This window comes from Stegodyphus dumicola, chromosome 7 (genome assembly GCF_044657685.1).
Source record: "Stegodyphus dumicola isolate Sdum_Otavi_A_Nest chromosome 7, ASM4465768v1".
In the NCBI taxonomy this organism is placed as follows: Eukaryota; Metazoa; Arthropoda; class Arachnida; order Araneae; family Eresidae; genus Stegodyphus; species Stegodyphus dumicola.
The window spans coordinates 157,574,427-157,599,989 of NC_140774.1; the positions used below are offsets into that span (position 1 = coordinate 157,574,427).

The 25,563-nt window shown below is 30.0% G+C and overlaps 1 protein-coding gene across 4 annotated transcripts in view; it reads right to left on the reverse strand.

The window, feature by feature from the left end:
- Window positions 1-8,527: 8,527 nt before the first annotated feature.
- LOC118184639 (calcium load-activated calcium channel) overlaps window positions 8,528-25,563 on the reverse strand; it is a 50,562-nt gene continuing 33,526 nt past the window's right edge. For all 4 annotated transcript variants that reach the window (XM_085820967.1, XM_085820971.1, XM_085820970.1 and 1 more), the window contains 4 exons: window positions 25,508-25,554; window positions 16,926-16,993; window positions 12,149-12,293; window positions 8,528-8,930 (listed from right to left, as the gene is read on the reverse strand). In XM_085820967.1, the coding sequence (XP_085677093.1) occupies window positions 8,838-8,930; window positions 12,149-12,293; window positions 16,926-16,993; window positions 25,508-25,554 (353 nt within the window). In that variant the 3' untranslated portion in view covers window positions 8,528-8,837. The remainder of the gene's footprint in view (window positions 8,931-12,148; window positions 12,294-16,925; window positions 16,994-25,507; window positions 25,555-25,563) is intronic.

Consider the following 25,563-nt stretch of genomic DNA (forward strand, 5'->3'; position numbering starts at 1 on the left):
CTCAAATGTTCAACAAAGCTTAATTCAAAACAAAGAAAGCTAATCTGATTTCACCGCGAATTCGCTACAGTAAAGAACAACAGTTTTCTAAACAAACTGAATTGAGATGTTTTGATCCAGCTTTTTAAATGCACAAGAATTTTCTCGATTTTTCTGGATAGCAAAAGAGTACAATTACGAGATATTTATTCATTAGTGCGCGAGCTCCCGTATTTGTAATTTTTCCGGCGTAGCTTTCGTCTCAAATTAAGTCTTGCGCTGTATTGCACGGTAATATAAAACAATTTTAATTAATTCTATTTAAAAATAGCTAATTCAATACAAAAATCGTAACAGTATGTATGTTTCTCGCATTGTGATAAAACAACCCTACCCAGAGCCATTAAATTTTGAATAACGTAATCTTTTACTGAATATGGGCATCTGGCAGCCCTAATTTGGAATTTGTTTTATTATCGATTTCATATTTTGTAAAACTGTAACAAATTTTTTATTAAAAAACTCAAGAATTTCAAAGCGAGGAACAGCAACGTTGTACAGAAAAAAAAGGTCTCCAGTGTCTGAGACTGTGTATCCTAAATTCTAAAGATATGCTCATTTTAAAATTATTTTGTGATATTCTTCTTGAACTGAATTTTATGGTTTAAGTGCGAAGAACATGATATTCAAGAAATAAAGGTAACACATAAAATGTTAAAAAAATGTTCCTTTGGGCGTAATTTAAAATTCTGAAACCTTTCAGATTTTCTTTTATGTTTTGTTATTAATTTTTTTGGGGGGCAGTGTACCTAATGAGGTTTTCCTTGATCTTTGAAAAGTTAAATAGTCCCGAACCCCTGACGGATGTGAAGAATTAGCGGTTTGCCTGAAAGTAACTGTACAATCAGATAAAAGTTTAAATAAGCCTCTTATCTAAAAAGAACTTAGAATATAAAACCATGTTCTTATGCTAGCAGAAACACTATCTTTCAATAAAAAGATATCAGTTTAAAAACTATTTAAATGATTTGCATTCCAGTGGGGAACCAAAAGGGGAATTTATAGTCAATGCTGAAATTATACTAGTTAATTTACATAATAATAATTGTACATATTTTTGAAGAATGATTTTCTTCCTCTTTCTGTATTGGTTTCATTTTTCAATATGTTTCCTCCTCATTTTAGAATTCTTGGGTACTTTTCTATTTCGCCGGCGCATATCTCGCCAAGCAGACTTTATTGGCGACAACACACAGCGTACACATAAAAAAATGTTAGCAAATGTTAGTGCTAAGAAATTTTTATTTTGAAGGCATGAACATTTTAATATCATTAAAAATTTTGTAAAAAGACATTAATTTAAGAAATTACTATGATTTGATGGTACTGATTCGCCGTTTCATATCACATGACCCAAAGTGATCTCATTTCACGTAAACTATGCTACAAAAATCTAATTGTCTCAGTAATAATCTACAATAATTTGAAGTTAAATCTTAATTTGGAATACAAGTTTAAATGCAAGAATTATTTAAATTCATATGAATAGCTTACTCAGAAATTATGTAAAACCGCAGCGCTTTACTTCACTAGTGCGTGCTCATTAGAATTGATGAATTTAACCCTTGACTTTGCCTTTCCTATATTTTAGCCTTTGAGTGAGCGGTGTGATTGCATCCTAACTAACTTAATAACCGTGAATCTTTTAAATTGCCAGTTTTTAATTTCTTTATTACTAGAAAAATTCATTTCTACAAATGCCTGTCCATGTGACAAGATTAGAAATATTTTTGATATTTTCTACGCTTGTACCTAGTGAAAAGGAGAGAAAATAAAGGGAAGATAAACACGTTAAAGAAAAATAAAAGAGACTTCTAATACAGTAAAACATTCGAATATTATGTTTCCATTGTTCTTACAAGAACTCTCCAAAAAGTAAGAAATTCTTCTAAAACTTTCTGTAAAATATATCCATTACGTGTTAATATCATGAAGAAAGTTTTTCATTTTTTCGTATTTTTCTGGAATCTTCTAGAATCATTGCTCTTTAAATCTTGCCTTCAAATCCTTCTAAATTTTCAAAGTTGCAATGTCTAAAATCATAAAGAAAAATTACCCCTACTCATTCTGTAACAGGAAAAGGGAAGAAACGTTTTGGGGAAAACAAATAATAATAATAAATATGAAGGCCTTCAGATCTTATATTACGCCTAAAGAAGCGTTTTTGTAATGTTTTGCATGCTACCGTTATTTATTAAATATATTGTTGTTTGCACTTAAACCAAAAATTTCAATTCAAATTCAATATCACAAACTATTTAAAAGGAGCATATCTTTCAAATTTCCAATACACAGTCTCACATGCTGGAGATATTTTCTTCTCCCGTACAATGTTGCCATTGCTCATTTTGAAATTGTTGAGTTTAATAAAAAATTCTTTAAAATTTTACAAAATATGATATAGATACTGAAACAAATTCTAAATTTGTGCTTCCAGATGACCTTATTCAAGTGGAGGACTATGTTATTCAAAATTTGGTGCCTCTAGGTAGCGTTGTTTTTCACAGTATGAGATACATACATATATTCATGCAGATTCTTCATTATTTAATTTCTTTAAATATGATGCAGGGCTCTAATATTTTATGGCAACAATTTGAAAAGTGAAGCGCCATTTTATAGTGGATGACGCAAAAAAAAAAATTAATAGCCCTTCTGTGCAAACTGCCCCGAAGAATTTTTGCCCTGAATAAAATGTTTTTTAGCCCTTCTGGGATTTAAAAAAAAAAAAAAAAAAAAAATCAGAGGCGAAAAAGTGTCAATCTTGTAGAGAAAACTGATGCTCATTGAGACAATTACTTGGGAAAAACTCTCATCACGGGGAAAAAAAAAAAAAAATTAAAAAGAAAACATTTTTGATTAATTACGTAGCTGTTTTGCTTTTGCTATAAATTGTTTCATTTCTTTCATAAATTATGCTTTATACCATTTATTACCTTGTGTATTTTTCAGATTCAAAATGTTGCCTAATAAGTAGCCAAAATGGAAAGTAATGTCATTTTATGATATGCGAAGGAAAAATAAAAATGTTTTACTTTAATTTATTTCTTAAACATAATTTCAATATATTACCATTATTTTAATGAAATCTATCAAAGTTATAACGATTAAAAAAATTGTCGAAAACTCCCAGATTTCCGAATTAAACATTTTCTATTGAACTGATCTTAAAATCGCCAAATTTAGAATCATTTAATAAAAGAATTCACATCCCAAAAGCGAAACATTGTTCAAGTGCTTTTCATTAAAAAAAATTAAATAATTTCATTAGAGAAAACGAAATAATTTCGAAATGCTTGCCCAGGAACTCAAGTATCGTACTGTTTATATTAGAAATAGGAACAAATTATAACCCATGAACCCTTCAAAAGAGAACTATATTTATCGGTGAATCGCCAAAAATAGTCTTCCAAAATGGTTATTCACACTCAAAATGGTACTTGTAAAAGCAAACAGAAATTTCAGCTGCTTAAAATTTTTGCCCTGTATAATTTTTTCACATCCCAAAAGCGAAACGTTGTTCAAGTGCTTTTCATTAAAAAAAATTAAATAATTTCAAAAGGCTTATGTTTTACTATATTATCATATTGTACACATTATTATCATTATTTTAATGAAATTTATTAATATTATAATGTTCTAAGAAATCGTCGAGAAATTCGGAAATCTCGGATTTAGGAGTTTTCTATAACTTAAAATTGCCAAGTGTTGATAAGTGACCAAATTCAGAACCATTTAATAAATGAACTTACATTCTGAAAAGCGAAAATTTATTTAAGAGCTCTTCATTAGAGAAAATGAAATAATTTCGAAATGCTTGCCCAGGAACTCAAGTATCGTACTGTTTATATTAGAAATAGGAACAAATTATAACCCATGAACCCTTCAAAAGAGAACTATATTTATTGGTGAATCGCCAAAAATAGTCTTCCAAAATGCTTATTCACACTCAAAATGGTACTTGTAAAAGCAAACAGAAATTTCAGCTGCTTAAAATTTTTGCCCTGTATAATTTTTTTTTAGCCCTTCTGGGATTTAAAAAAAAAAAAAAGGGGGGGGGAAATACGATTCTTATGCGATTTTGAATGAAATTAAGCACCAAAAATCGATTCCAAAATACCTAAGGATTTTAAAGACCATACCAAATCCTATATAAACACTCTGACAACTAGTAAGAATTGTAGAATTTGTGGGATCTGCATTCCATAACAAGCAAAGTGTTGCGCTCCTTATGCTGGACGTGGCAAAAGCCTTTGACCGCGTCTGGCATGAGGGGCTCGTCTTCAAGCTTATCAACTTGGGACTTCCTAGAGAGCTCATTCTTCTGATCTCCTTTTTGCAAAACCGCACTTTCTTCGTCGCTCAAGGAAATGAAAAATCCAATTCAACACCTATAAGATCCAGCGTCCCACAAGGAAGTATTCTCGGTCCAGTACTATATCTTTTCTACATATCAGATTTTCCTCATCCCGGTTTGGACAATTACTCTCTGTTAGCATGTTATGCCGACGATACGGCGATTGCAATTAAATCCATTCAAGCTAATCATGCAATAGACAAAATGCAAAATTACCTCTATGCCGTAGAAGACTGGTGCACAAATTGGCGAGTAAAAATCAATGCTAGCAAGTCACAACTTTTAATTCTTAGCAAAACTAAGAAAAACATTGCTTTTAAAGACCTCTACCTTTTTCAGGAAGCTGTTCCTCTGGTCACAAAGGCCAAATACTTAGGAATTATTTTGAACCAAAGGCTCACATGGTCTAATCACATTAATAGTGTCAAGAGCAAAGCCATGGGCATAATATGCAGATTTCTCCCGTTCATTGGAAAATATTCAAATCTTAGCTTGTGTACCAAAAAACATATATATACCACTTGTATTCAACCGATACTTTGTTATGCTGCTCCTGCTTGGAACACGGTCACTCAAACTCAACTGCATCAATTACAAGTAGTGCAAAACAAATTTCTGCGCATTATTACTGATTCTCACTATCTTATCCACAATAAACTTTTACACAGAGACTTAAAACTTGAGACGATTCCAGATTACATCAGAAGATCTAATGAAAAATTCTTCAACAAAGCTGTGCAATGTGACTTTGTTAATTACTCCCAAGTTTTTAATTATGAAATTCTCTTCGAAGATAGAAGCGTCAGACCACTTGCAGCTCACACCTTCATAGGAGGAGACGACAACTTTTTCACTTAGATCCTCAATTGTTAGCTATTTACACTTCCAATGCATCTGATTTTGATTGAAGTTCTTCTGTTGCTTCGTTGAATAATTGTATTTAAATTGTGTTGTATAGTTGTTTTGTATTATGTTGTATTTAGCACTACTGATTGATGTTGTTTAATTATATTTGAATTTGTCATTGGAACTATTGCTGTAGTGTATCTTCTCATATTGTTGTCATTGATTTCCATTGTCTTGGGTCCTCCTTGAAAGCTATGATCGCTCGTCACCTTTTGCGAACTTGTCCGATTGGATTGTCTTGCTCCTTTTGGTACTTCTCTTTTTCCCCCTATCTCCGCTTTCTCATCTGAGATTTTCTCCACGTCCAGATTTATTTATGTCAAGTGCCCTTGGGCTTTAATTTTGGAACCAGCAACATTGCTCTTCGCAATAGCTCGGTCAATTATAGAGTCTAAGTCTAACTACTTTATGATGTGGGCTTGCATAGTGTTTGTATACACTTTTTATACATAAAGTGAAACAAAATAACTGAGATAATTTCTGACCACAGCAGTCAACTTTGAAATAGGAAAAACCAGGAGGTTTTCACATCACATGACAATGCTAATTCGAAAGGACTCCAAATTGGCAAATCTGATTTAAAGTCAAATTTTAGTTATTAAATTAATTAAATGGATTTAACATAAAATATAATGAATTAAAATTCTGATTAAATACTATATTAAGCTGTAATTTTGGACAAAATTTCATTCAATTTTATATTCATTTGTTTATGTTACTGATGAAAATGCAAGTAGAAAAGAAATAATTGCTTATCAAAATGTTTTTAAATTTAATGAATATAAAATTAGGAACTAATGTGCATATTAGCCTGGATAAATAATAATGTATTATTTACAAATTTAAATACAAATGTTGTCTATCCATTACATGTAGTTAAGTCTTCATAAGTTGTGATAACATATTTTAAGAATTTTTCAAAAATATTTTCTTCATAGAACTCCTTTTTCTTTTAACAGTAATCAATATTTCCCCTCAATTTATATTTAAAAGCAAAATCAAAATTCACATAAATTAAAAACCAAGAGACATGATTACATATTGGAAGTTTACAAGTTTTACTGGAAGGGCTGACATCTATACTACAATCTATTTGACTCTACAACAGACCTATAAAAAGTAGACTGAACAACAGAACATAGAAGAGAGGGTGGAAAAAAAATGCTGACACAGTCAAAAGTCATTAATCTAGACTCGTCAGGACTTTGGTGATTCCGGATTATCGATTTTTCCAGATTATAGATCATCAGTTTAAATCTGGTAAGATGGCATGCAGAAATTACAAAATTAAAAATATGAAACCGTAATTTATGAAATAAAGAACAATTATGATCTAAAGGGTATCAAAATTTACAAAAAAAAAAAAAGCTTAATATTTATTTGTTTACTTTATTAAACATTTCTTTCAACGCGCGCATGCGTAAAGAATGCATTACGCATAGTTGAAATTAGAAAATTGCAACCAGAAAACTATTTGATGTGTACTCGTGATATTTATAATGATGAGGAATTTGATTTAAATCATATCAAAGACGGAATACATCAAGATGAAATACTACATTTAGTAAGGAATTATAAGCTGAATAAAATAAAAACATCTGCCCTGAAAATAAGGACAGTGCTGACAGATCAACTTCCAGTTAATTGCGCCCCCCCCCCCGCAGAGCAGCGTGAAATTGATAAACAGATTTCGAAACGGTTAAGAAACAAAGGATATACCTTTATCAATTTTTTGCAGCAATTCCACTTTTTGTTTAATGGACTTCGAAACATACTTTCGCTTTGTAGATCCTTTACATATTAGTAAATATATATCAGAAATTCTATTTGGCATAATCGAAAGTTCAAGCTTACTTTTATAAAATTGCTCTAACAGTCTGCAAAAAATAACAAGCCGGATCCAATTCGAAGATTAACTAACAACGCAATCTGCAACATTAACTGAATTAGATAATTTTAGCTTAGCTTATACTGTCAGTTACACATTAAACGTGCATGCGTAAACGTATTATGTGCATGCGCACACGCAAATTAGCAGCTGTAAAGGTCTTACGCGCACGCGTAAACGCTATGCATGCGCAGAAAGTTTGCAGCTTTGAGGTCCGGATTATAGATCATTCCAAATTATGGGTGTCCAAATTAACGACTTTTGACTGTATAATCTCCTGGATAAATAATAACGTGCTATTTACAAATTTAAATACAAATGTTGTCTATCCATTAAATATAGTTAAGTCTTCAGTCAAATATAGTTAAGTTGACATAACATATTTTAAGAATACGTGAAAAAATATTTTCTCCATAACACTCCTTTTTCTTTTAAGAGTTATCAATATTTTCCCTCTTTATATTTGAAAGCACAGTCAAAATTCACATAAATTAAAAGCCGGGAGACACGATTTACATAATGTGAGTTTACTAGTTTTACTGGAAGGGTTGACATCTCTGTTACAATTGATTTTACTCTACAACACACCTATAAAAAGTAGACTGAACCATAGAACACAGAGGAAAAAACCCATAGTTGATATATCATTTGTTAATTCTTTATTCTTATTTTAAATAATAATTCAGAAAATAATTACTTTCTGATTAACTGTACTCGTGCCAAAAAATCATAAATTCATTGGAGCTTTTTCAGAGCATTCGGGAACATGAGTCACTAATTTTTTGCGAAGCTAATGCATGAAAAGCAATGGCCATTTTCAAAATGCCAGTGCACTAAGAGTTCCAAGAGAAATTAATCAATAAAATTTAAATTCAAGAATGTCGGTAATAAAACACTTTAATCCCCCCATGCTGTTATTCTTACAGCTGTGCTGACATCATGGATTGTCACAAAATTATACTGACAACATATTGCTTCTTTTCATAAATATTTTTATGACTTTTCAGTAGATTGGTAGATAATTACAAAGTACAGAATATAATTGTACATTAATATCTGAATACAAATAATAGAGCACATTCTCCATCATTATAGAATAATCAGATGACTAACTTAAAAATAAAAATTAAAAAAAAAAAAAAAAAAAATTAAAGTTTTCCTTAAAACACTAAATTTTTTTTAACAGTATACAGCAGTAGGTTATATTATCATTTCTTTACCTAATCCATAATTTTGTGAACTTTTAAAATTAAAATAAATGCACCAAGAAAAGAAATGAAAAATGCCCCATGCTTCAATAATAATAATAATAATAATAATAATAAAAGTCTAAAAAGTCAAATGATAAATAAGATTTTATTTAAATTATGATAATGACTTTTGTTAGAAATACTATTCATTCAAAACATAACAAAAGTTTAGCAAAACAATGGCATTTTTATTAAATTCTACAGATAGTGCTTTATTTGTTTTTAATATGAACATATTAAAAGTAATAAAAAGAAATATTTTTTATTGTTTACCACATATCTATATTTAGAGTAAAATGAATAAATACAGGTAAAAAAGATTTTTGTATGAATGAATTTCTATTTACCAAAAAAAGATTACACTATTAAAATCTAATTTCTTTATTTATAAAAAATGTTATTTAATTGGCTGTGCAGCTGGGGTAAAAATATTCCCACTCTGTTTGTTAGCAGTTCTTGATGGTGCAAATCCTAGTAATTTTTGGATATTCTGCAAGGAAAAATAAAGAATGAACACAGAATATGAAAAATTTTATATTATCATTTATAATTACATTTATAATACTTTTATAAGCTTACATAATGTTAAACAAAAGCATCAAACAAATAGACTTTTTAGAAGCAACTCCCAATGTTCTTTTTGTTACTTTTTCAGGTAACAAATACAGACACCTCTAAGTAATACTGATCACTTGCTAAGAGCAAATATGTTGTTACATTTATTTAATGCATAATTAGAGGGTTATGCAATTCATGTATGGGAATGTATTTTGAAAGTGAGTGCCAAGATCTCACATTAGCACACTGATAATAAGCACATTCCCAAAATCTACAATGCTTTGCCGGATCTAAAAAAAGCTATCACTGAGATAATTACACTGAACATAATTTGTGTCCCACATCCTATGTGTTTGTTTGCAGAGTTTTGCATTTCATAATGGAATTCATTTCTTAAATTTGCATAATAATAAGAATTTTCATTAATGATGTAATATAGACTTTTTTTTTTTTTAAAACTGGTTGTTGTTTTAATCATTTCTTTTTCTCATTTTATCACCTGCTTAAATACGAAAGCTACTGAACTTTTCATTTATATGCAGCTATTACTATTAAATTATGAAGTAATACCTGGCTCAATTATTATGACGATGGATGGTCTTATAATAAACCAGGCTGATCATAATACAATCATCAAACCATAAAAAAAACTGTCAAACTACATATAATACCAATACTTAAACAACTGATTTGTGCTGGAAGCTAAAACGGCTTTGCAACATACAGAGTACAACACTGCAAATGCTTCCAGAAGGTAGGCATATGGTGGAGATCTGTTAATAGAAGTGATGACAATTTTTGGGCCATGTTGCACAACATTTGTAATGTATATGGCTAAGCATCTCATAAAAACAGCCCTAAGGGCTATTCATGCAAAAGTTTTACAAAATTAAAAGCAATTAAAACTTATGGAATTAAATATGAGTTATTAAATTAATTTATGAAATCATTTCTATTTATATATTTCATTATTTGTATCTATTTTCATATCTAAAAATAACATTTTAGTAGTACCATCTAATAAATAAATAAATGCAGATTGCATACTACGTTATAACCAATTTTTTCCCTTTTATTTTAGTATATAGCTCATAATATCAAAGAAACGTGTATCTTACTTACTTATCGTGCATGTAAAAACATGATCTTCTATCAATTAAAGATATTTGAAAAACTAAACTTTTTAAAATTTCTACAAATTAAAAATGTACGGTAATAAAGCCTAAAAGGTAGGTAAAAGCTAGATAAGATGATAAAAAGTAGATTAAACATTTCATTGTTCTTATACAGAGGAGCTGGTCAACCCATCAGTTCTAATATCATTTTGAGGCAATGAAAGGATTGACATATATTACATTATAAATTATTATATTACATTATTAATATATAATACATCAAAGAAAGTTTTTTGAGATACTTGTTTTTACTTTGAAAATAATTGCAATAAATATAAACTACTGCTAATCAATGATGTGTAAGATCTTTCATTTATCATCCATATGATAAAATGCATTTTACAATACAGTATAAGTCAATCATTTAAAAGTCACTTTTACATCACCTTCTTAATAATAATTAGCTATCAGTATCACAAATGTCATAAAAAGTAAATTCTTAACACTTCATAACAGACAAAGTGTGAAATTTTTCCTTCTACCTTTTCGGTATGCTACCATCTACATCCAGAATAAAAATAATGGTTATGAAGAATTTTTTTTTACCAGTATGTAACTTGAAAGCATCTATACTTTCTTTTCAATTTATTTAAACAGCAATATATTTTAAAATATTTTCCCATTTTTTCATTTTTATTATTTTCAAAAAAGAAATACAAAAATAAATAGAGCTTTGAAAATTGAAATTATTTTTTGAATTGTATTCAACAATAAAGATTTAGTTTTATGATGAGTGAGTAGCAGTTATTCTTTTTATTTAAAGAGAAGCACAATATTTATTTTTTCCTATTTTTCAATTTTTTATATTTTAAAACTTTTTATGGGTAAACTTTCATGAGGTAGTAGACTATAACCTAAAACTTTTAGATTGCAGGATATTATTTATTATCATCACTGTTTTATAATTTCCTGCAGATCTGCAACTCATGATAAGGAAAAAATCCTCATGCTCACAAAAATTTGGGAAGCCTTATTTTACAAATTTACAGCAAAATATTTTAATGATAAATTTGAAAAAATTCAATCTGATACATTCATGTAGAATCACATTTCTTCACATATATTGCATCTAAATTTTATGAACATTGTTAATGAACATATCCATAAAGCCTGATAAAACAATCTTATTGCAAAACTATTTCAACAATACTAAATTCAACTTAATTGTATTTTGCGATTTAACAACTGCAATAAGTATAAATTTTCTGAAAATACTTTCCAATGATTCCGGATCAAAGTATTAACTGAATCAATTAATCTTTTGCAAAATATCACTATATATTGCAAAGACAAACAAGATTCTTAAATGGGATTACTGAATTTAAGAACATTTCCTTTTCATACTTTTATACATTATAGGCCTTTTTTAAAATATGAAAGTCATATTTGTACATCATTCAACTTTTATGAGATGCATTATCTATTTCATAATAAATGTATTTGACAACTTGTGTTAATTATAAACAAAAACTAAACCAAACTTAAAAGTTAAAATTACTGATGAATCTCTTATTAAGAATAATTTATTGATATCAGTTTTCATGGTGTTTTTATTAGGTTATTTATTTTTGTCTTCTATAAACAGTTAATTGAATTCAATCATTAGGTTTTCTAGCTCTATATATAGCATACACATACTTAAATTGAATTTTACAATGACAAATTACTGCAGATTTTAAGACATATCACATAAATTTGTTATAGAATATCTTATCAATATAATACTGAACGGTGCAATAGAACGGTTTATAAATAAATGTAATGTTATGCTATTAAATGTATTAATAATATTTTTTTAAAAGATTAACTTTTCAACTTAGGTTCATAGCTTAACAAATTAAAAAAACACAGCTCATATATTAAAAGAATGATTTTTTTAATACTTGTGCATACTACAGTATGATTCTGATAAATTTTATGCAATTTTATTTATTTTCATAATAAAATTCTTCTACTTATTTATGTTTCTACTTACTTGCCTAATAGACATGGTACATAATATGTATAGAAAAATAAAGGAACAATCACTATAATCATCGCCTATGAGGTTTCTATGAGATAATCCTTGAATCCATCCAATGGGTATAAAAGGGAGTTTTGCAACAACACGGCCATCAAAACTAAAGAAAAAATATAAACATTATTTAAATTTAGTTTCATTACAAACATATATATATCGTATTTGATGGCATATAAGACGCACTTTTTCCCTAAATTTGGTCTCAAAAAAGTTACCTGCGTCTTATACGTGAAGGTAATTGCATTCAATAATTGTTTATTTGGCTTTTACGAAACAAGAGAAGTAAAAGAAACCACACTATTGAAACTTTTTTCTTTGTGTGTGGCCGTCTAAATAAGGGTGCGTCTTATATGCCATCAAATACGGTATATAAATGTGTGTTTTTTTACATAATTTAGAATACTGTAAGACACAATTTTTCTTTTTTCTTCCAAAATCCAGTGAATCATTACCATAGCTGCCAAATTCAATTTATACTGCCTGATTCAGATTATTGAACTATTTACAAAATTATTCTGATGCAAAACATATTAATATTTAATTCGATATTCTAAATTTTACATTCTTTGATTAATTTCTTTTTGTAATTATTTTACACTTTATACTGAGAAAATCTTAAGAAAAGAAGAAAAGCTTTTATTAATGAAATTAATTTTAAATATACTGAAAGTAAAATTAATAATTAATGCACATGCTGTTCTATGAACAAATTTAATAATGTGCTATATTTTAACATAAAACAAAAATAAATGCAAATATTAACTGATTAAACATCAATCATAAAAATTAATAATCTTCATAAAAAGTTCTGCTAAAGTATACAGTGGGTTAAAACAATTCAGATCAAACAAAAATTTAATAAGAAAATTATTCTCTAGATCATTAGAGGTCGAATGAACTTTGCACTAGTTAAACTTCATTAATTTAATAAATTTTATCTATTGCTGAAAAACTTTCTCTTTAGCAAAGGCTGAAAACTAAAATCCGGGAGAAGACTCTTGATAAAAAAACTGTTAGTTTACCAATAAAACCAGGAGTGGCAGGACTGTAGTCAAAATATTTTAGGTATTTGAGCTTTTTGTTTTAATACACAGTAATTTTGCTAGAAAACTGATTAACATACGGGAACAAAATATATATATATTATTAAGTACTCCTAGTAGCAGTATCTCTTAAAATGTGCAAAATTTATAATGAAATACTTGTAAAAAAATTAATTCTTTATCACATATACATCTAAATTTTTCTTCCCCCTTTTATTTATGAATGTATTAAGTAACATCATCAATGCTATAACTTACTACATTATAACTCTTACACACATACTTCATCACCAAGTATGAAGATAATCAAAGAATATATGTGATACAAACTAAGGAAACAGGCATAACAAAAAAGCTTTCAGGTACTTTTTAACACCTAGAAAGCAGAATTTGTACAAAACTGTATGATGTGTAAAAACAGACATGAAATTTTACAAAATAAAATTTACATACTAATTTTTTTTTTATGTTGTGCGAAAAGGCGTTCATAAACTAAAGATGTATAATATTTACTTTAAAATGTCACAATGTTGTTCTTTACTATAAATTTAACTAATTTTAATTAGTATAAATGCATAAAACTGTACATTTTTAATGTGATAGATTTTTTAATGACAGATTAAAAATATAGTTCAATAAAAAGTACATTTATAACTGCATTTATATTAATTACATTTAGAGTGTAATACAGATAATGTCACCAAAAGAAGTAAAAATAGCTCATATGCTTTAAGTAACTTGATTTCATTTAAAGAGCCTATTAGGTGCCTCCACAATGAAATGGCCATTACATCTGGTCTTAGTAGTGGCCAATGCCATTATAAGCTGGCCCTTAGCATGTCTGTCATCTGTTGATTTGGTAGTCCTCTTTACAGACTGGTGATAGGGCAGGATGTGTATGAAACCTCTGGACAGCATGCTTTGGGTTGCTCTTGGGCAAAAGTGGTATGAAGCTGATAAGCAGATACCTTTCATGTGCTTTTTCTAAGTCAATTACCTCATCCAATTCATGACTTTACTCCAGATCCATCTTCAAAGGCAAAATTATAACCTAATAAGTGTATGTTTTTACAAAGCTTTTGAAGGAGGTAATTTTAGAATAACAGAAAATACTTTGGAATTTGTTACTAATGCACTCAAAATTCCCTGTATTAAATTACAAAAAAGTTAGAACAATGATACAAACCACATTCGCATACGAAAACAAGCAAGAAATGGATTTTTGGTGATATACATCAGCACTCTGGGTTTGCAACTCAGAGATCCTAATTAAAACTTGAACTGTCTTTTGGAGAACATGCATCATTTTACAAATGCTGAATTCGCAGACTTAAAATTGGCAGAATTGGCTTAAAGGTACAACTGTCTATAATGGATGAACTGCTGCTACTATCTACAAAACTATAGATATCTTTGAAAATGTTTAGCAATCCACGTGCCATTGGTATCAGGCAGGTATTACCGTGAAATGTTGAACTATGAACATTTCTTATGAAACTGCATTCTGTACTGTTGTACCCTTAAGTTTTGCCTATTGAATATCTTTGTTTTTCATTTTGTGTTCTTGCTGTGAATTTGTATCTCTATTATGGCTGTGGTCAAGCTTTCATAGTTGGTCAAGCTTTCCTGTGGGAACAGAATTCATACCCAAGTTCTCTAACTCCCTTCAAATGGAGTTTTGAGATACCCTATGTTTCAACAAACCATTCAAAAAGTTGGTAAGTTCATTCTTGAATCCTCAGATATGATCAAATAAGCTTAACCAAGAAAGTAAATTATTATAATTTAACTTTCAGTACTAAATGAATACATGTACAGAACAATCATAAAAAGGTTTTGACAACTACCATATGTTGTATTGCTAACTCCTTAACTCAATATGCAACCCAACAGTGCATTCCCTTCCCAAATATGAATTAATTCATATAATGTTATCAAACAAAAGTATTTGATTAACTCATCAAAATGCACTTTTTTGTTTATTTTAGTAAAAGGCATAATTTGAAATCTCATAAAAAATGCAGAATATAAAATATGAAAATATGTGTGATACTAGTTACAGCATGCAAGATCTCAGAACATCAAAAATATCAAACATTATCAAGAATGCTAGAAATAATGAAAGCATAGTAGCATAACACATATCCCCCACTTTATGAAAGTTAGCTTTACATCACATCATTTTATACAAAATCTAAACTAATCTTCTTTTTTTTTTTTTGGGTGGGGGGGACTCACAGAAGCCAAAACAATTTCACTTTTGGGTAGAAAAATGTGAAAAGCAAAAATATTGCTCAGTATTTTGTTTAATGCAATGGCTTCAGTATTGTACGACTTTAATAATAATAAAGCACACGGGTTTAAGTTAATTTCACAAAATGTTTTGACCATAATTTTTTTTTTACTTATAATTGCACAATATGAAAAGTAAATTCATTTTTTCATATTTCAAGCTTTCCAAATAGAGCCTGAGGAAATAATAAACTTCAGCTTTCAAAATGCAGAGGTAATGATTATCTATAAATATCACAACTTTTCTGTCCGTTAGGTACACAATATTCTATAATTCAACAGAAACTGAACTTATAAAGTAACCAACTAACAGATAGAAAAATGAGAGTCTCCTCAATCTTAAAAGAAAAAATTATGCTATACACATTATTACAAAATGAACAGACGTGGTAAGATAGCTTCCTCACAAAACAGTTTCAGGATTGCCATAAAATGGCAAGGGAAAGCAGGGTTGCTACATTTGGCGACAAAATTGCCGATATGCCATGGACGGATAGAAAACCTTGTGGAATGAATTCTTACTATTTTAGCCCAGAATGTTCTTGAACACAAGTCAAAAGCTATATAAACCCTGCTGGTACGCAGAGAGAGAGTGTGAGATAGTTAGTGTATCTCGTCTAGTGAGTCAGTCTGTGCAGAGTTAGAGAGTCCATCAAGTTGGCAGCCAAGCAGCGAGTGGGTTGTCGAATGCAACGAAAGAGTCTCTCAGTATATCACGGTTAGAGCATCGTCAAGAGAAAGTGTTGAGCTCCGGGAACAACTGAATCGAAGAGTCGGGAGCTGTGCTCTGTTTGTCGTCGAGTGCATCGCGAGTTATAGTGTGGAGAGTCTCGAAAGTACGTGGAGTTACGAGAATGACCAAGCAGAGTCGGAAGATGCACTCTTTTGTTTTGCAGTGAAGCTGTCTCTAGCATTATAGCCTGATAACCTGAAGGCTGTGTCACTGATTGTTCCAGCGAGTTTATACTAGATCTTTGACGACTGTAAAACATGACTCTGGAGCTGTCCTGATTAATATTGGTAAATAAAGTGTGTTTCAATATTCCATCAAGTGCTGTTGTCGTTATTCCAAATAAGCACGAATGTGAAGGAAGAAAATAACGTAACAATATATTATTATTTCTATTTATATAAATTTACATTTTGCATATCATTTTTTTCACCATTATTTTATTTTCTTAAGAGTTACTTTGTATGTTTTGCGTGTTTAAATCTTTTCCCTAAAAAATAATGATGTTGTTTCATTATTTTACACCACTTATGAAAGATTTCATAGTGAAGCCTTGTAAATCATACAGAAAGTAAAAAGGGACCCACAGTAAACACAGAAATGGTTAATTATCATAAATTTAGAAAGGACATTGTAAATAATAATACAAAAAATTAAACATACTCACATGGAATTAAACATACTAAGTAAAGCTGTGAATGCAAAACCTATGGCAAACATTGACTTCATTTTTACCTTAAAAATAATAATAATATTATTATTATTTCTAATACAGATAATAAAGACAGAATTTTTAGTTACTTGGCTGAATTTTTTTAAAGAAGTATGTATGCCTTTTTATGCATACATACTTCTTTAAAAAAGATATAAGATCAGAGGATAATGTGCAGTTTTAAAATGTTTTAATCGCATTAATTTGGAAAAAGACAAAAATTAATAAAAAAAATTAATGTAAGATAATTTTCTTGTTTTTTTGTACTAATATCTCTGCTCAAGAGACATTATTTTAGCCTTCTCAATAAAGAAGCTGTTCTCCTTAAACTAAAGAATGCTATTATACTTGAAAAATACAAAAAATTAGGCCAATAACAAATACAAGATTAATGCCAATAATTAATATATAGAAAGTGTTGATCCTCCTGACCAGTATTTTTCAAATTACTCCATATTCGCTGTAAAATGAAGCAGTAAATCAAAGACAGTTTTAGCAAATATAAAGATACATCCAAAGAACAGTCGGGTTTGGTGTATTACAGAAGTTGAATGTGATACAGAGAGTATCTTGTAATGATTTATGTGAAAAGTTGATATGAGTGTAGACTGAACAAAAAATTATATTTAAATAAAATGAAACTTTTGTGTAAATGAATAGTGTACAAAAATTTCCAGAAAATTTTGAAAGCATATTGGAAGTTTGGCACTTCTTTGTTACAGTGGTCTCGAACCATACCTAATGGTTTAAGATTTGTGCCAAGATCTCAGCTTCAGTTTCACTAAGCTCGTGAAGTGCAAATGTAATAATAAACAACACAATATGTAATAATAACAATAATACTCACAGGTAATTTCCTACGAATATTTTTAAGAATCTTTATCCTTATCATTATTTTATCAAGTGGAATTTTTCCAATCAACTGCAGTACTTTGACACATATTAAGCTGTCTGTTAAACCATTTCATGGATGTGAATCCCTCTGCATAAGAATACATAAATCAAAGCAGTGATGAACAATATGCTGGAAGCGGTGAACCAATTTTCAACAGTGGGGTCCTTCTTCTTTTTGCAGTTTTTAACATTGGGCCTTCAAATGGTTTTGTCGTTAACATAAAAATTTCATGTTGCATCAAATCTTGCACACTTGTTTATCAGATAAAAGACCTCTTTCTTGAAAAAATGATATGCATCCATCTCATTACTTGGTAAATTAAAGATTGTTAGCGTCATATTCCCACCCATACACACGTGGAAAAAAAAAAAAAAAAAAAAAAGATTTTAAAATAAATAATGCAAACTTGAAAAACCTCTTCAAAAATGAATAATAATATAAGAATGCACAGTGGGTGCGAACATGTAACGAGGTGCTAATACATGATTATGTGGCAAGTTATAGGAGCACGCAGTTGGTGCTAATATACAATTACATGGCAAGATGTAAGAACACATAGCCAGATTGTGGTGAGATACCTCGGTTGATTAAAGATTCAGTCTCAGATACTCTTGTGACAAAGAAGAACTGAAAGTTTTTTCAGAACAATAATGAAAGGTGCAAAATATAATTGATTACATAAGCAAAAAATTTAATTCCATGTACAAACTCAAGCACAATATTTCCTTACAGAAAATTATTTCCTGATGTCCATGGCTAAAATATACTTTGGTTTCATTAATGCACCATGGTATGGTATTTGACATACTTTATTTACTTCAGCTGCTAAATGTTTAAAGCTGAAAAAGCATTCATCAATGAGAAAAAAGCAATTGCCAAGGCTATCCTTCTCAGACCTCCAGTTCCTGGTCCTACTTTTAAAACTCTGCAGTAATGCATCAGACATTGTGGTTAATAGCTCATTAATAAAAATGTGCAATTCAGTTTGGGAACCCTTTTTGTTTCTACCCATTTAACTCAGGAAAAGCCAAAGGAAATGGTCAACTATGATCGAGAACAGCTGCTATATACTTGTCATTCAAAAAATTTTGGCATATGCTCAAAGGCACGGCTTTTACAATCTATACAGACCAAAAGCCCCTAATATATGCTTTTAGACAAAAGCCTGAGAATGTTCTCTATGACAACTTTCACATCTCGATTTTATTGGCCACATTTTCACTGATATACGATCCATCAAAGATTATGACAACATCATTGCTGATGCTTTATCTAAAGTAGAAACAGATGCAGTTTCTGATAATCAACATATATTGATTATAAAAAGTTATCTGAAGTGCAACTTCAGGACTGCAAAATTCTCTCTCTCAACTTTGCCAGCTAAAATAGAAAAATATTATTTTCATTTAGATGATGTTACTCTTCACTACAATTTGGATATAGATACACTTTGTCTGTTCATACCTAAATCTTTTTGCCTTAAAATTTTTCAGCAGACTCACTTCTTTCTCATGCCGGTGTTTCAGCCTTAACAACAACAAAAATCCTAATTGATATTTTTGGCCTAATATGAAGAAATTTGTTAAAACTGCCATTTGATTTTGCCTATAATGCAAACGCTCTAAAATTCAAAGGCATTCAAAATCACCTTTGTGCATTTTTTTCTTGCCTGATGCAAGATTCGAACATATTCATATTGATTTCACAGATCCTCTTCCACCATCTGAAGGTAACAGTTATTGCAAGGGCGTGGCTAGAAGTGGGCAAGGGGGGACATCTGCTCCCGGGCACACTCATCCAGGGGGGGGGGAGTGATGTTGTAAATTTTTAAAATGAAATGTTTCCCCTTTTTGGTAAACAAGATGGGGAACAAAATTTTCAATTGTCCCCAGGTGCTGAAAATCCTAGCTACAGCTCTGAGTTATTGCATGATAGTTATTGTTCACTTCATCAGATGGCTGGAAGTTATACTTACTGCTAACAGATCTGCTCAGACCACTTGGAAAGCTATTAGTATACAAATGGATACCTAGATTTGGCTGCTCAGTATTAGTAACAACTGATCATGGTTCAAATTTTGAATTTCACTTATTTAAGCATTTGATGAAGGTTTTGGATACACACATTTGAACTGCTGCTTATCATCCTCAGTCCAGTGGCTGATTAAAAGTGCAATAATGACTCATAACAATCCAAAATAGACTGAAATTCTGCCAACAGTTTTGCTGGGTACAAGAGCTGCCATTAAAAATGATATAAATGCAACATGTGTTGAACTTATCTACAGTACCATACTTAGATTACCCTCAGATATGCTAAATGTTACTAATTCCATACCTCCTTTTAAATCTTATGTTTCACAACTTCGATCAGTCACACATTCACTCAAACCAATTCCAAACTTTAAAACATGTTCAGCCATCAATTTATGCACACCTAGCACTCCAGACTTGTTCACATTTATTTCTAAGAATCGATTTTGTTAAACCTCCTCTAACTCCACCTTACACAGGATCTCATGATGTCCATTCATCTTTCAGAAAGATTGATCACTGTAATATAACTGAATATTTTTCTCTTGTTTACTGGTTATAAAAGTTATAGTACATGAACACTTTATTTTATTTATTTATTTATTTTGCATACACTTGAGAATGATTTAAAATTCTTATTTTATTAACTTTCCGTTCTTTTTCATTTCACTGTAACATGCAATGTATCATAAATATTTCAACCGGTATTTCATATTATTACTTGTATAATCTTGAATTTTATTTTATACATACATTTCAATGTGTATTTTAATGCTCTTACGTGTATATCTTTTACTGGTATTTTGGAACTTCGTGTAATCAATCCCTTTAGTTTCTTTTTCTTTCTGTTTTGTTTTCCCAGTAACAACTCCTTTTGTTACTTGGGGATACTCAGTGGTTATTTTACGCTTAGGTGCAGGTGTCACTAGTTGAGGTCACGTTGTTTTGCAATAGCTGTGCTCACAGTCAGCTGATGACCATCCTCTCTGTGAAGTAGGAACATCATGTAGTAGCTTCTACTTTTTAACAAATAAGTCTGTGTTAATAAAGCTGATTGTTTTAAGTAACACTGAGCCATAGCTTGTAAGAACCAACAATGGACCACACAAAACTTGAGTTATATTTTATTTATTTGATATTTTATGTGAATTAAACAAATTTCTGATACACAAACTCAGTGACTTAAAAGTAATGCGAACCCACTCAGCAAAGCATATGATATTTTGTCTTTCAAATTTAATCAACACACACACAGCAATGTGTTGCTACCGTCCAAAATAAAATTTTTGATCTACTGCATCCCAGTGTGTTATTGTTCAGCAAAGTGAAAGATAAATTTTATTTCAGATTTAATCTGTATGTCATTGTTTAACAAACAAAGCAATTTAAGAGTGATAAATACAGTTCTTTATCTCTGTTACTGCTAACTACTAGCTGGACCCCTAATATTACATTAGTTGGACTAACTGAAGTCATCATATACTTTTTTCTTTTTTTAATAATAAATGTTTCAGTGAAAGCATGTAGTATATGTATAAAAAAATTTTAAAAAATTTATACCATAATCAATTGATGAATGAGAAAATGTAAACTTACATTTTCCAAGTTTCAACTGTTCTTAAAATACTACTTGCAACAATATTAAAGATTAAAGGGTTACAACATAGTTATCTTTTTTAATTTGAAAAGTTTTTGACATTATTGCATTTTTAACATTTTGAAAATGAATATGAAAATTATATATTAGCAGAACTATTTTAATACTTTAAGCTCGTTTTTCTTAAACAGTTTGCAAAATTTGTAAATGCTACAATTTGCAGTTTCACTTGATTATTCTACAGCAAATATAGTAAAATAATAGTTGAAATAGTAACAATGCATGAAATTTCACAATAATGTATTTAAATTGCATAATGCAAACATAATGAAGTTATCTGCAATAAAATTTCATACAACTCCAAATAATATGACATTTAACTGCCTTATTATAATCTTCTAAATGCAAGATACAATATGCAACATGTATGTTAAAGTCCTTATGCAAGCTTTATTCTAACAATTATTGATCATACTTATAATTATAAAAATCTTTCAAATATGCAAAATATTCATGTTATTTTTTAATTAAGAAAAGTTTTGCAAAAATTACAAAATTTTTATATGTTTCCCCAATCTCTACAGTTACATTTAGGAAATACCTATACTCATTCTAAAATTAAAATACAAAAAAGTTTACTCAAGTGAAACTCATATTTAATTTTGACGTTTCAGACCACATTCAGGGGCCATGCTCAAATTAAAGATTGAAATATTTCAATTTCTAAACAATTAAAAATGAAACTTTAGATTAGAAAAAGAGTACCCAGTACTAATAGATTAAGTCAGCGGTCTCAAAGTGGCAGCCCGTGGGGCACATGTGGCCTTTGAAGCAATTTTTTGCACTTCACAAAGGCATTTCAGATATATATTTGCTGCAAATATGGTGATGGAATGATTTCAAGGTTTAAGTTATTTGAAGCCTAAGTTTATATTATTTTCATTTTCATCATTAAAAATGAACATGAACAACATACCAGAAAATCTAGAGCTAATTAACTTACAATGTGATATAATTCTTATTCAAAGATCTGAATACACATATTTAACTAACTTTTATTCATATTTGTCAAAAAAATAAATGAACTTTTGCATTAAGAATAATTACATTGTTTGGATACATATTTATTCACACATTTATTTCATATTTATTTTATATATTTACATTTCTGGCCATTAAAATTGCACCAGAAAAGAATAATCTGACGAACATCAAAATCAAATGAAAGGAAGAAGTTGAGATATGAAAATAACTAGTATTGCAGCACATTTAGATGACGCAGGACGGAGAATCAACATCTGAAGCACTGCATAAAAGAAAAGTTGTGTAGTGAATTTCTCATTCAAAAAAAGGTTGGAGTTTGCTCAAAATACCATGTTATGCCTTGAATAAGAAGAGAAAATGCTTATCAGGAAATTTTGAAATTAGATAGAGGCAGGATCGTTGTATATTGAAAGTGTAGATTATCGTTCCCTGATACCGAATGTCCCATTGGTGGACATCCAACCACTTTCATGTGAATATGGAATCAATGGATTGCTGAGGGTCATACTGAACGGCATGCAGAATTTCAACGCACTCCCATGACCAACACCAGAGAGTATAGACATACTGTGAGATCAGATCAGCAAAAGCGTACAACCACATCATTGATCATTATTCAGGAAATGGGCATGTTTGACATGCCCAGTATCAGCTCGTAAGGCGCGTCGACATTTGCAGCAGCGTGGACTATCAGCAGGGTTTGCAGCAGCATGGACATCACTTCGGCCTCCTTTGACAATGCAGCATAGAGAGAGATGGCGACTCTTTGGTACATGAGAGTACAGGAGTAAAAACAGAAGTGGCACAATGTCAGCTTTTCAAACGAGTCCCGGTTCTACTTGCAGTATTCTGATGGCCGTATACGTTTCTGAAATGTCCGAAGAGACCGCACGTTGCCTGCTTACATTCAATATCAGCATAGGGGCCCTGCACCCAGTGTGATGGTTTGGGCAGCCATTGGGTACACAATACGCATATGTATAGTTCAGATCAACGGTAATTTGAACGCAGATGGGTTTGTTTCCGACATCTTATGTCCGGTGGTTGTGCCCTATCCTCAAAGCCCCCAAATGGCATGTTCCAACAAGAAAATGCAAGAACACATGTTACACATCATGTTCTGACCTTCCTCGATATACACGGAATTTGACTGCTGCCCTGGCCTGCATGGTCTCCAGATCTATCACCCATTGTAAACATTTGGCCAAAGGTTGCTGAGACTGGTCCACCAACCCTCTCCAACTAATACAGTTTATGACGTGTGGCATAGACTTGAAACAATATGGAATGAGTCGCCAATTTCTATCATCCAAGCCCAGTTTGACTCCATGCCTATTGGGGTAAGGGCTGTTTTAGCTGCCAGGGGTGGCAGCTATTTCTATTAATTTTAACCTGTAACCACTAAAATGCTTACCTGTAAACCATTAAAATGCTTACGAATTTAATTGTTTTGTCTTAATGCCATACTGTTTAGATGAAATAAATATCTTTTTTGTATTTTTTCCCTTCATGGTGTTGCAATTTTAATGGCTAGCAGTGTATTTATTTTTCACTGCTGAAAGTTAATAAGAAAAGACCCCCAACTGGTGGATTCCAAGGCTACAAACCTTATCAGAATCGAAACACTATCAAGTGTCAAGCTCTAGTAAGAAATAAATAAGTTTATAATTAATTACAAAGATATGAATTTTTATTTATGCACTGAAGAAGAATTTAATAAATAAGGGAAAGAGATTATGTTACTGTAATTTATTCTCATGTTTCATCCCACTTCGCAAATTTTCTCTAAAAACTTAGAAAGTTTTCTTAATTAATTTTAGTTTAAATTAAATTATTTAATGATTAATTAAACATGTTTTAATTATCTCAAAGAAATGCCAGTCTAAGAATTTAATATTTAGCTGTCAATATATTTGAATCAGAAAATTAACCAACAAAAATAATTTTACAGTTACCAAACTTTATATTTAGTTAAGAAAATAATTTTTTTTTTCTTGTGATATTATTATTATTGTTTATGCACATTTTAATAAATATTTAATAAATTAAATTTAAAACATTTAAATATTTTTTATTTTGTTAACAAAATTTTTCATTTTGTAACAGGAAGGGGGAGGGAATTCTGGCCAATCAACTGTTTTTAGTTTGTGCATTCAGCCCACACGCAATTTAACTTTCAGACCATTGAATTAAGTGATAAGCATTGCTACGCAGATTGTCATGAAACAAGATGAATACAGTTTCTTTTTTCAAAAGGAAAAATCTTACAGAACTCTGCATTTTAGAAAACATTGGCAGGGTTCATTATTACCATACAGCCAATTACTAGCATTATCGGCATAAATTAAAAATGAATAAAATGTGTATTCTATTTTTTTCATATTACAATCAGATTATGATTGTACAGCAATAAATCTGCATGTGAATATTATTAAAACATTTTTGAACATTTAAAAACTTATAAACTACTTGTGTAAAAATACTTTTGGCATAATTGTCATAATAAAATTATATATTAAAGAATATTATATCCTGTAAAATTACAAAGAAATATCATTGAATGACATTACAGGGTAAAAAAAAAATGCCTTGAATTTAATTTTTAACTGGCCCCTCAAGGAAAGCTAAAATAGATGACAAAATTTCTAAGTTTTGAAATTAAATATCTCTGTCAATTTCCAACTTTTCCTCTTTTATTTTTTAAAAGAAGTATAAACATTTGCAAAACATAATTATAGGTAGTAAGGACCTGAATAAAAAATAAGATTTTGTATTTTTAAAAAATCGATATTTTAAATTAAGAAATGAAAAAACATGAATATTTGCATCTGGAAGTGTCTGTCTATGACTCACAGTTGTAAAAGTAAATACCTCATAAAAAGACATTTAATATAACAACAACAACAAAAAAAAAAAAAAAAAAAAAAAAATACCGCAGGAACAGAAATTTAGAAAATTCAGAGCTTACCAATGATAAATCTCTGTTGTTATTTTTCAATTTTTCCTCTTCTCTTTCTGAAAGAA